Source organism: Tamandua tetradactyla, chromosome 1 (assembly GCF_023851605.1).
Source record: "Tamandua tetradactyla isolate mTamTet1 chromosome 1, mTamTet1.pri, whole genome shotgun sequence".
NCBI classification, from domain to species: Eukaryota; Metazoa; Chordata; class Mammalia; order Pilosa; family Myrmecophagidae; genus Tamandua; species Tamandua tetradactyla.
Window position 1 is genome coordinate 232,879,916 of NC_135327.1, and position 13,743 is coordinate 232,893,658.

At 39.6% G+C, this 13,743-nt stretch overlaps 1 protein-coding gene across 9 annotated transcripts in view; it reads right to left on the reverse strand.

Moving 5' to 3' along the window:
- Nucleotides 1-13,743, reverse strand: part of NSUN6 (NOP2/Sun RNA methyltransferase 6) — a 97,637-nt gene that overhangs the window by 27,063 nt on the left and 56,831 nt on the right. For all 9 annotated transcript variants that reach the window (XM_077154779.1, XM_077154783.1, XM_077154748.1 and 6 more), the window contains one exon: nt 2,799-2,940. In XM_077154779.1, coding sequence (XP_077010894.1) covers nt 2,799-2,940 — 142 coding nt within the window. The remainder of the gene's footprint in view (nt 1-2,798; nt 2,941-13,743) is intronic.

Genomic DNA, 13,743 nt, shown 5'->3' on the forward strand with positions numbered 1-13,743 from the left:
GTTTCCTGCCTGCACAAATCTAGCTGTATATAAATATGTATGTAGTAGACACTACTGAAAGACTAAAATGACTCATCTGGTAAGGCTGCTTGTTTTCAAATGGCCCTATCGGAAGAGAACATCAATTATTAACAACTTATTACAAAGCCACAGTAATCAAAACATGGTACTGGCAGATGTACACACACATATGGATCAATGCAATAGAACTGAGAGCTCAGAAATCAACTCTCTGTATAGTCAACTGATTTTGACAAGGTGGCAAAGACTTCTCAATTGGGAAAGTATAGTCTCTGCAACATGGTGCTGGGGAAACTGGATATGCATTTGCAAAAGAAGAAAAAAGACCACTACCTCACATGATATTCAAAAGTCAACTCAAAATGAATCAAAGACCTAAATATAAGAACAGAACTATCAAACCCCTAAAAGAAAACATAGGGAAGCATCTTCAGGACCTTGTGTTAGACAATAGTTATTTAGACTTTATACCTAAAGCAAAAGCAACAACAGAATAAATAGATAAATAGACCCCATCAAAATTAAAAAATTTTTTCCTTAAGGGACTTTATATCATGAAAATAACCACCTACAGAATGTAAGAAAATATTTGGAAACCACATACACAGTAAGGGTTTAGGAGCCAGAATATATAATGAAATTTTTCAACTTAGAAACAAAAAGACAAAGAACTCAATTAAAAAATGGACAAAGGACTTGAACAGACATCTTTCCAAAGATATGCAAATGGCTAAAAAGTACATAAATACACTCAACATCATTAGCCATTAGGGAAATGCAAATCAAAACCACAATGAGACAGCATTTCTCACACACTTATGTAACCGAGGAATTAAGAATTAAAAAATGATTATGATTAGTGAATCATTAGATTTTTTTTTCTAAATTATAGAATAGCAAAAAAATTAATACCTGAAATTACTGAAATTCAACTAGCCTCATCCTTGTTTATACCTACTGTTATAAGGGTCATTCTAGCATAGTCTCACCCTTGTTTATACTTACTATTGCAATGGTAACAATTCAATCTCCCTTTGTCTGAATCTATAAAAACTTGAACCCTCTACACTCAGAGTGATATATTTTTGAGGTGATAGGCCATCTGATCTTTTGCTTTCTGCCTACCAATAAGCATTTTCTCTCTTTGAAACTCCGCGGCTTTAGGAATTGGTCATTTCAGTGCAAGGGAAAACAAATCTACTGCCTTCATCTGGTAACACTAGAATGAGGACCATTAAAAAAAAATTAACCTGTGTCGGCAAGGATATGGAAAACAGGAACACTCACTCATTGCTGGCGGCAATGTAAAATGGTATAGCTGCTGTGTAAGACAGTTTGGCAGTTCCTCAGAAAGTTAAGTACAGAATTAAGGTATGACCAAACAATGCCACTTTTAGGTATATACCCAAAACAATTGAAAGCAGGGACTCAAACATATAGTTGTACACCAATGTCCACAGTGGCATTATTCACAATTGCCAAAAGATGGAAGCAACTCATGTGCCCATCAATCGACAAATGGCTAAGCAATGTGTTTACACAAAATGAAATAGTCAACAGTAAAAAGGAATACATTTCTGATACATGTGACAACATGGATGAACCCTGAAGTCAACATGTTAAATGAAATAAGTCAGACACCAAAAGAAAAACATATGATCTCACATCCATGAAATGATTAGAATAAACAAAATCAGAATCTAAAATACAGGCACCAAGGGACAAATGGGGGCAGGGAATGGGAATTTAAGGCTTCTAATATACAGCGTTCCTATATGGAATGATGGAAATGTTTTGGCAGTGGATGCTGGTGAAAGTAGCACATACCTGCGAATGTAATTAACAACACTGAAAATCTACCAAAGAGTAGCTATGATGAAAACACAGAAGAGCTCAAGGTGACATTTAAGATCATTGGTTAATAAAGTGATGAGGATGAGTAAAAAATGATCAAATACCCCAAGCTAGTTCAGAGATCATCTCATTTTAGAACTGAACAGACTTCGAAGATGGCTATTCTCATAGCTTCGTTGTTCTAACCCCTAATTCCAAACTATTATTATTGTGAATAATACTCACTTTACTTAAAAAAAATTAAGTATTGGTGACCTACCAAGAATTTTAGCAGTGATGTGATAGATTCTATTACATTATCAACTGCCCACTACTCTTTCTTCTAACAAAAGCTTATATCCAGGCCAATACGATGATCAGAAACAGGATTACTATCTTTGGCAATTTAGATAATCTGAAAGGGAAGAAATAAACTGCTGTCCTTAGCTTTTCAAAAGTTATCTTTAACCAAGATAGTATAATCAATAACAATAATATCACATATCCTGGAAAACTAATCCCAATTAGTTCATTATAATGAAACAGATACAGCGATTTAACAAATGTAATGATGATATAAACATTTTAGTCTACAACAAAATATGTGGCAGTTTTTTCTTCTGTCCCTGATCTATATTACAACATCCCTCAAGAAAAATGAGGAACAAAAACAAAATTTAGCTCTGGAATTATCAAATCACAGGACTCATGCAAATACAGTAAAAACAAAGGGTTTAGTCAAGTCCTGGCTTTGCCTGTACATTACTTAAAACCCCATAATCAGGGATGAGCTAACGGAAAGATACCTATTATGACAAAATAGCATAGATCCATCCCAAAGTTGCAAGGCTGTATGAGTATTTTGGGATACAACAATGATAGGAAAAATCGGTTACTGACCAGCGAAAGCCAACCGTAGACCCTTTTAAATGAAATCTACTCACCTTCTGTGTCCACCATCCCATGTGCCAGTGCCTTGGTGGCATCAAAACAAAATGCCTGGATGGATTTTAATCCCAACAATAGAGCATTCTGCTTTATTTTTTCTACTTTGTGGGATATTTTATCCAGTGCTATAACTTCTCCCTAAAAAAATTAACATATAAAAATAAAATATAAATTCAAAGCAGTCAATAAAATTAATAAGAAAAACTATGAAAAATTATGGTCAACCCCATTCCAGGACCCCTTAATTTTAAAGCTGAATTCATTAACGAAACAATTATCAAATTTACATTACATACTTATTTTAAGAAGACTTTCCTCTTTAAAAAAACATTCTTGCAGGAAAAATATTTCTCTTAAAATGCCAATCTACTTTTTTTTGCTATGCATTCTGTCACATTTCATTCTTTTTCCATGTGAGTATTCCCTTATTGCAGTACCAATTGCTGAATTTTTGTTTGGTTGGTTTTTGGTTTCTTTGCTTGTTTGTTTTGGGAAGTACATGGGCCAGAAATCGAACCTGGGTCTCCCCCATGGCATGTGAGAATTCTACCACTGAACTACCCTTGCACCCCAAATGCCAATCTACTTTTAACCAACCAAACTCAAAATCATAAATAGTGGTTACAGAGCCTGGAGAGGGGAAGATGGTGGAGCAGGAAATTCCAGGACTCAGTCCTTCTACCAAAACAACTCTTTTCTAAGAGTTCAGGCAGGAACTATTTTGTAACTCTGAAGGCTAGAAGAACACTGTACAGCATCCAGTAAAGAACAGAAGGAAGGGCTGATAAATTATGGTAAAGAACAGTACATTGCTCTCTCTCTGGATGGCAGCTACTGGTGCCCATCCCCCACTTTAATGGCAGGTTGCTGAGGGGCCCAAGCCCCTGGCTAGCTCATTGGTGATGGAAAGGGACATAAAAATCCCCTTCCCGAAGACTAGGAGTGGGCGCAGTCCGACACTGATCACAATTTGCGATTAGTGAATGCAGATCACTGGGGCCCAGTTCTGAGGGTAACCCTTGGTTCAATCTGGCCTTGGATAAAGGCAGTAGAGATTTAAAGATGCAAGTGCTTCCACAGGGCGGCAGGGTATAGGTGATGGGCTGCATTTGCTAGGCAGGTCAGGAAAGCTCAGCTTTGGAGAACCATGGAAGAAGATCTCGGCATCCCCTTTGAGCACCTCCCCAGGGCATATGGAGTCACCTGCAACCACTCTGTATATCCCTGGCCCTGTTTTCCTGGAAAAGACCAACATGAAAAAGTCCTCTTCAGAATGACACTTCTCTCACTCTTTGCCCTATAGACAAAAACAATGCAAGATAATGAAAACTGAGGGGACAATCTGGGACGAAACCCTGATGGCTTCGAGCACCTGGGAGAGGGAGGTCTGTCTCATGGGAAGCAGAGAGGATAACCAAACTAAAAACAAGGGAACTCCAAAAAAAAAAAAAAAAACTAACAAGCAAAAGACCAGGACAAGACAGAGACCAAGAAAGACAGGGAAAACACTGGACACTGCTTTCACCTTGAGCAGAACTTCATGATAGGAGGGTTGAAGCACAAGAAAATCTGTCTTAACACCAGCTAGTTACAAAATCAACAAACAGACATCACAGGGAATAACACTCAAAGTTAACATTTTATACTATTAAAATGTACAGTGTTCAACAAAACAGTGTAAGACAAAGAAACAGGAAGTGATGGCCAATCCAAAGGAAGAGGATAAAAATACAGAAAACACCAATGAAGATGAAAATGTGGACAAACCAAACAAAGCCTTTCAAAGAATATGCAAGGAGATGAAAGAAAATACAAAGAAAGAATTAAAAGGTATCAGGAAAACAATATGAGAATCTTAGTAAAGAGGTAGGAATTTTAAAAGGAATCAAACAGAACTACTGGAGTTGAAGCCCACAATTACTGAAATGAAAAATGTACAGGAAGGGAAAACCTTCCCATGTGGTTGTGTCGGGCAGCCACCTGGAAAGAGCCTGGAGGCAGGTGAATGTCCACTGTAGGGCAGGTCTCCGGGTAGGGAGTGATCACCCCATCAGGTGCAGAAGAAGCAGGCTGCAGCTGCAGTATCTGGCAGGCCCTCCAGTGCTGTGGACCAGCTATCAGTTCATAACCACGCGCTGGTCGTCTCCCCAGTACCCCGGCAGAGAACCACTCGTCAGCTGTCTCTGGCAGGGTAGGCCCCTTGCCGGGGTGGGCCCCTGCTGAGGATGTGGACGTTGAGTCGCTTTGGACAGGAAGGGAAGTGCTGACGTAGGAAAAGACTCAAGTATCATCAGCTGGCAGTACACGGCAAGGAGTTCAGGTTGGGTCTCCTGCGTGATATCAGTCATTCGGCCACTGGACAACCTGAGAACCCTGGCCTACCTTATAATTAATAGACCCTTAAGTTGAACGGTATACCTTACATGAGATCTAGACTTTAAGTTGGCACAGAATAACGAACAAAGTGATAAGGAAGTATTAGGCAAAAACTAAGTAAATAAAACTTTAGAAGATTAAGGAAACCAACTTGCATAATAACCATATCAAGATAAACAAATGCCCAAAACAAAACAGAAAATCACAAAGCACACGAAGATCCAAGCAGAAATCCAGCCAAAGGACAAAATCAAAATTTCAGAGCAGGACATAGAATATGGAACAACTATTCAAGGATATTTATAAAGAAATAAAGGATATCAGGAATACACTAGAAGAGCATAAAGAACAATTTCGGAGGTTAAACAGAAAAATGGCAGATCTCATGGAAATTAAAGATACAGTAGACCAAATAAAAAATATACTGTGGACACACAATAGTAGATTCAAAGAAGCAGAAGTAAGGATAAGCGAGCAAGAAGACAGAACAACAGAACTAGGGTGCACAAAAGAACAAATACCAAAAAAGATGGAAAACATGCAGCTGGATCTTAGGGAAATGATGGACAACAAGAGCGTAAAAATAGAATTACTGGTGTCCCAAAAGGAGAAGATAAGAGCAAAGGGTTGAGAAGTCTGTTGAAGGTATAATTGGAGAAAATTCCCAACCCTTATAAAAGACAAAAATATGGACATGAAAAAGGTCCAGCGAACTTCAAATACAATAAATCTGAACAAGCCCACTCTAAGACACGTGCTATTCAGACTGTCAGGTGTTGGAGAGAAACAGAAAGTCCTGAAAGCAGCATGAGAAAAGCAATCTGCTACACACAAGGGAAAACATAAGACTGACTTAGACTACTCAACAGGCACCATGGAAGCAAGAAGGCAGTGGTATGTAATTTTTTTTTTTTATTAATTAACGGAAAAAAAGAAATTAACCCAACATTTAGAAATCATACCATGCTACACATGCAATCAGTAATTCTTAACATCATCACATAGATGCATGATCATCGTTTCTTAGTACATTTGCATCGGTTTATAAGAACTAGCAACACAACAGAAAAAGATATAGAATGTTAATATAGAGAAAAAAAATAAAAGTAATAATAATAGTAAAAAAAAAGAAAATCCTATAGCTCAGATGCAGCTTCATTCAGTGTTTTAACATGAGTACCTTACAATTAGGTATTATTGTGCTGTCCATTTCTGAGTTTTTGTATCTAGTCCTGTTGCACATTCTTTATCCCTTCAGCTCCAATTACCCATTATCTTACCCTGTTTCTACCTCCTGCTGGACTCTATTACCAATGACACATTCCAAGTTTATTCTCGAATGCCGGTTCACATCAGTGGGACCATACAGTATTTGTCCTTTAGTTTTTGGCTAGACTCACTCAGCATAATGTTCTCTAGGTCCATCCATGTTATTACATGCTTCATAAGTTTATCCTGTCTTAAAGCTGCATATTATTCCATCGTATGTATATACCACAGTTTGTTTAGCCACTCTTCTGTTGATGGACATTTTGGCTGTTTCCATCTCGTTGCAATTGTAAATAACGCTGCTATAAACATTGGTGTGCAAATGTCCGTTTGTGTCTTTGCCCTTAAGTCCTTTGAGTAGATACCCAGCAATGGTATTGCTGGGTCATATGGCAATTCTATATTCAGCTTTTTGAGGAACCGCCAAACTGCCTTCCACAGTGGTTGCACCATTTGACATTCCCACCAACAGTGGATAAGTGTGCCTCTTTCTCCGCATCCTCTCCAGCACTTGTCATTTTCTGTTTTGTTGATAATGGCCATTCTGGTGGGTGTGAGATGATATCTCATTGTGGTTTTGATTTGCATTTCTCTAATGGCCAGGGACATTGAGCATCTCTTCATGTGCCTTTTGGCCATTTGTATTTCCTCTTCTGAGAGGTGTCTGTTCAAGTCTTTTTCCCATTTTGTAATTGGGTTGGCTGTCTTTTTGTTGTTGAGTTGAACAATCTCTTTATAAATTCTGGATACTAGACCTTTATCTGATATGTCATTTCCAAATACTGTCTCCCATTGTGTAGGCTGTCTTTCTACTTTCTTGATAAAGTTCTTTGATGCACAAAAGTGTTTAATTTTGAGGAGTTCCCATTTATTTATTTCCTTCTTCAGTGCTCTTGCTTTAGGTTTAAGGTCCATAAAACCGCCTCCAATTGTAAGTTTCATAAGATATCTCCCTACATTTTCCTCTAACTGTTTTATGGTCTTAGACCTAATGTTTAGATCTTTGATCCATTTTGAGTTAGCTTTTGTATAGGGTGTGAGAAATGGGTCTTCTTTCATTCTTTTGCATATGGATATCCAGTTCTCTAGGCACCATTTATTGAAGAGACTGCTCTGTCCCAGGTGAGTTGGCTTGACTGCCTTATCAAAGATCAAACGTCCATAGATGAGAGGGTCTATATCTGAGCACTCTATTCGATTCCATTGTTCAATATATCTATCTTTATGCCAATACCATGCTGTTTTGACCACTGTGGCTTCATAATATGCCTTAAAGTCAGGCAGTGTGAGACCTCCAGCTTCGTTTTTTGTCCTCAAGATGTTTTTAGCAATTCAGGGCACCATGCCCTTCCAGATAAATTTGCTTATTGGTTTTTCTATTTCTGAAAAATAAGTTGTTGGGATTTTGATTGGCATTGCATTGAATCTGTAAATCAATTTAGGTAGGATTGACATCTTAACTATATTTAGTCTTCCAATCCATGAACACGGTATCCCCTTCCATCTATTTAGGTCTTCTGTGATTTCTTTTAGCAGTTTTTTGTAGTTTTCTTTATATATGTTTTTTGTCTCTTTAGATAAATTTATTTCTAGGTATTTCATTCTTTTAGTTGCAATTCTAAATGGGATTCGTTTCTTGATTTCCCCCTCAGCTTGTTCATTACTAGTGTATAGAAATGCTACGGATTTTTGAATGTTGATCTTGTAGCCTGCTACTTTGCTGTACTCATTTATTAGTTCTAGTAGTTTTGCTGTGGATTTTTCCAGGTTTTCGACGTATACTATCATATCGTCTGCAAACAGTGATAGTTTTACTTCTTCCTTTCCAATTTTGATGCCTTGTATTTCTTTTTCTTGTCTAATTGCTCTGGCTAGAACCTCCAACACAATGTTGAATAATAGTGGTGATAGTGGACATCCTTGTCTTGTTCCTGATCTTAGGGGGAAAGTTTTCAATTTTTCCCCATTGAGGATGATATTAGCTGTGGGTTTTTCATATATTCCCTTATCATTTTAATGAAGTTCCCCGGTATTCCTATCTTTTGAAGTGTTTTCAACAGGAAAGGATGTTGAATCTTGTCAAATGCCTTCTCTACATCAATTGAGATGATCATGTGATTTTTCTGCTTTGATTTGTTGATACGGTGCATTACATTAATTGATTTTCTTATGTTGAACCATCCTTGCATACCTGGGATGAATCCTACTTGGTCATGATGTATAATTCTTTTAATGTGTTGTTGGATACGATTTGCTAGAATTTTATTGAGGATTTTTGCATCTATATTCAATAGAGAGATTGGTCGGTAGTTTTCTTTTTTTGTAATATCTTTGCCTGGTTTTGGTATGAGGGTGATGTTGGCTTCACAGAATCAATTCGGTAGTTTTCCCTCCACTTTGATTTTTTTGAAGAGTTTGAGGAGAGTTGGTACTAATTCTTTCTGGAATGTTTGATAGAATTCACATGTGAAGCCGTCTGGTCCTGGACTTTTCTTTTTAGGAAGCTTTTGAATGACTGATTCAATTTCTTTATTTGTGATTGGTTTGTTGAAGTCATCTATTTCTTGTTGAGTCAAAGTTGGTTGTTCATGTCTTTCCAGGAACCTGTCCATTTCATCTAAATTGTTGTATTTATTAGCGTAAAATTGTTCATAGTATCCTGTTATTACCTCCTTTATTTCTGTGAGGTCAGTAGTTATGTCTCCTCTTCCATTTCTGATCTTATTTATTTGCATCCTCTCTCTTCTTCTATTTGTCAATCTTGCTAAGTGCCCATCAATCTTATTGATTTTCTCATAGAACCAACTTCTGGTCTTATTGATTTTCTCTACTGTTTTCATGTTTTCAATTTCATTTATTTCTGCTCTAATCTTTGTTATTTCTTTCCTTTTGTTGCTTTGGGATTCGTTTGCTGTTCTTTTTCCAGTTCTTCCAAGTGGACAGTTAATTCCTGCATTTTTGCCTTTACTTCTTTTCTGATATAGGCATTTAGGGCAATAAATTTCCCTCTTAGCACTGCCTTTGCTGCGTCCCATAAGTTTTGATATGTTGTGTTTTCATTTTCATTCACCTCGAGGTATTTACTAATTTCTCTTGCAATTTCTTCTTTGACCCACTCGTTGTTTAAGAGTGTGTTGTTGAGCCTCCAGGTATTTGTGAATTTTCTGGCACTCCGTCTATTATTGATTTCCAACTTCATTCCTTTATGATCGAAGAAAGTGTTGTGTTTGATTTCAATCTTTTTAAATTTGTTAAGACTTGCTTTGTGACCCAGCATATGGTCTATCTTTGAGAATGATCCATGAGCACTTGAGAAAAGGTGTATCCTGCTGTTGTGGGATGTAATGTCCTATAAATTTCTGTTAAGTCGAGCTCATTTATAGTAATATTCAGATTCTCTATTTCTTTATCGATCCTCTGTCTAGATGTTCTGTCCATTGATGAGAATGGTGAATTGAAGTCTCCAACTATTATGGTATATGAGTCTATTTCCCTTTTCAGTGTTTGCAGTGTATTCCTCACATATTTTGGGGCATTCTGGTTCGGTGCGTAAATATTTATGATTGTTATGTCTTCTTGTTTAATTGTTCCTTTTATTAGTATATAAGTGTCCTTCTTTGTCCCTTTTAACTGGTTTACATTTGAAGTCTAATTTGTTGGATATTAGTATAGCCACTCCTGCTCTTTTCTGGTTGTTATTTGCATAAAATATCTTTTCCCAACCTTTCACTTTCAACCTATGTTTATCTTTGGGTCTAAGATGTGTTTCCTGTAGACAGCATATAGAAGATCCTGTTTTTTAATCCATTCTGCCAGTCTATGTCTTTTGATTGGGGAATTCAGTCCATTAACATTTAGTGTTATTACTGCTTCGATAATATTTTCCTCTAACATTATGCCTTTTGTATTATATATATCATATCTGACTTTCCTTCTTTCTACACTCTTCTCCATACCTCTCTCTTCTGTCTTTTTGTATCTGACTCTAGTGCTCCCTTTAGTATTTCTTGCAGAGCTGGTCTCTTGGTCACAAATTCTCTCAGTGACTTTTTGTCTGAGAATGTTTTAATTTCTCCCTCATTTTTGAAGGACAATTTTGCTGGATATAGGAGTCTTGGTTGGCAGTTTTTCTCTCTTAGTAATTTAAATATATCATCCCACTGTCTTCTAGCTTCCATGGTTTCTGCTGAGAAATCTACAGATAGCCTTATTGGGTTTCCCTTGTATGTGATGGATTGTTTTTCTCTTGCTGCTTTCAAGATCCTCTCTTTCTCTTTGACCTCTGACATTTTAACTAGTAAGTGTCTTGGAGAACGCCTATTTGGGTCTAATCTCTTTGGGGTGCGCTGCACTTCTTGGATCTGTAATTTTAGGTCTTTCATAAGAGTTGGGAAATTTTCAGTGATAATTTCTTCCATTAGTTTTTCTCCTCCTTTTCCCTTCTCTTCTCCTACCGGGACACCCACGACACGTATATTTGTGCGGTTCAAATTGTCCTTGAGTTCCCTGATACCCTGTTCAAATTTTTCCATTCTTTTCCAGATAGTTTCTGTTTCTTTTTGGAATTCAGATGTTCCATCCTCCAAATCACTAATTCTATCTTCTGTCTCTTTAAATCTATCATTGTAGGTATCCATTGTTTTTTCCATCTTTTCTACTTTGTCCTTCACTTCCATAAGTTCTGTGATTTGTTTTTTCAGTTTTTCTATTTCTTCTTTTTGATCAGCCCATGTCTTCTTCATGTCCTCCCTCAATTTACCGATTTTGTTTTTGAAGAGGTTTTCCATTTCTGTTCGTATATTCAGTATTAGTTGTCTCAGCTCCTGTATCTCATTTGAACTATTTGTTTGTTCCTTTGACTGGGCCACATTTTCAATCTTCTGAGCGTGATCCGTTATCTTCTGCTGGCATCTGGGCATTTAGTCAGATTTCCCTAGGTGTTGGAACCAACAGGTTGAAAGATTTTTCTGTGAAATCTCTGGGTTCTGTTTTTCGTATTCTGCCCAGTAGGTGGCGCTTGTGGCACACGTTTGTCTGCGGGTACCACCAGTAAAAGGTGGTGTGGGTCCTTTAACTTTGGAGAACTCTCATCGTGGGGGAGGTTCGCCAGCCGAAGCCACTTGGAAGAGTGCCAGCCGGCCCGGGGGTCTGAACGCGGGGAGGGTTGCCGGCTGCCGCAGCCCGGAAGAGCGCCCATCCGAATTTCCTAGTCGGCCCGGGGCGCCAAGCGTGGCGGGAGGGCGCCAGCCGCCGCGGCCCGGGAGAGTGGACCTTCCCAGCCGGACCGGGGAGTCACGTGTTTGGAAGGGACCCCCCCCCGGTCACCGTTCTCCGTGGCCTGGGGATTTCCGATCCAATTCTCTCAGTTGGTCCGGGGGGCCGCATGTGGTGGGGGCGCCAGTTGCCGCGGCTTGTGGGGACCGCCTGCCCAATTCTGCCAGCTGGCCCGGGAATGAGGAGGGGAGGCACTCCGGCGCTTGCCGCCCCGCCCGGGGAAGCCCGTGCCCCTCGGCAATCTCACCGAGCGGGTTCTCCCAGCCAGTCAGCCGTTCCACGATGGGGTACGCTGTCTTTTTTATCTCTGTCGTGGTTCCAGGAGCTGTTCTGTATCATTTCTACTCCCCTAGTAGCTGTTCTGGAGGAGGAAAGGTGAGGACAGCAAGGCTGTCGAGGACGGTGGCGGAGGAGCCGGTGAAGGTGGCAGAGGGCACGGTGGTGGTTGGAGAGCTGGTGGAGCAGGAGGAGAAAGGGAAGGATAAGATGGCAGATGGAGCGCCGCCGGAGCAGAAGGGGAAAGAGAAGGGCAAGATGGCGGCGGGTGCGCCACCGGTGGAGAAAGCGGAAGAGGAGAGCTAGATGGCGGCGGGAGCGCCGCCAGCGGAGAAAGAGGAAGAGGAGGGCCAGACGGCGGTGGGAGCGCCAGCGGAGAAGGGGGAAGAGGAGGGCCAGACGGCGGCGGGAGCGCCAGCAGAGAAGGGGGAAGAGGAGGGCCAGACGGCGGCGGGAGCGCCGGCGGAGAAGGGGGAAGAGGAGGGCCAGACGGCGGCGGGAGCACCGGCGGAGAAGGGGGAAGAGGAGGGCCAGACGGCAGCGGGAGCTCCGGCGGAGAAGGGGGAAGAGGAGGGCTAGATGGCGGCGGGTGCGCCGCCGGTGGAGAAAGAGGAAGAGGAGGGCTAGATGGCGGCAGGAGCACCGGCCGATATGTCATTTTTAAGATCCTGAATGAGAATGACTTTCAACCAAGAATTCTTTATTCAGCCAAGACACCCTTGAAAATTGAGGGAGAGATTAAAATCTTCAAAGATAAAGAAAGACTGAGAAAACCAGTCATCAAGAGACCAGCCCTAAAAGAAATACTAAAGGGAGACCTTTATAAGTCGATAAAAAATAGACAGGAGAGGGACGTCTGGAGAAGGGCACAGAATTGAAGAACATGAATAAAGGTAATTTAAAGGAAAAGAGAGAGAGAAATAAATAATATACAGATCTGACAAATACAAATCAAAGTACAAGACAGTAGAATAAACAACTGCTCTTACAGTAATTACTTGGAATGTTAATGGACTAAACTCACCAATTATAAGACAGAGACTGACAGAATGGATCAAGAAACATAATTCATCTATATGCTGTTTACAAGAGACACATCTTACATTCAAGGACACAGTTAGATTCAAAGTGAAAGGATGGAAAAAGGTCTTCTAGGCAAGCTGTAACCAAAAGAAAGACAGAGTAGCTGTACTAATATCAGACAAAATAGACTTTAAATGTAAAGACATCGTAAGAGACAAAGAAGGACACTACATATGAATAAAAGGGACAATTCTACCAGGAAGAAATAACAATCATAAATGTGTATGCTCCCAATCAAGGAGCTGTAAAGTACATGAGGCACATACTGGAAAAACTGAAGGGAGCTATGGACACATCACCAGTAATAGTGAGAGACTTTACTACCCCACTCTCTGCTATAGACAGAACAACCGCATGGAGGATCAACAAGGAAACAGAGAACCTAAACAATAACATAAATGAATAAGATCTAGTAAATATAGATCATTACATCCCAAAACACCAGGATACATATTTTTCTCTAGTGCACATGGAACGTTCTCCAGAACAGATCATATACTGGGACATAAACTGAGTCTTTATAAATTTAATAAGTTTGAAATTATCCAAAGCACTTTCTCTGAATAAAGTTGGCAATTAATAATCAACAAAACAACCAGAGCTTTCACAAATATAAGGAGATTAAACAACACACTCTTAAATATTGAGTGGGTCAGGGAAGAA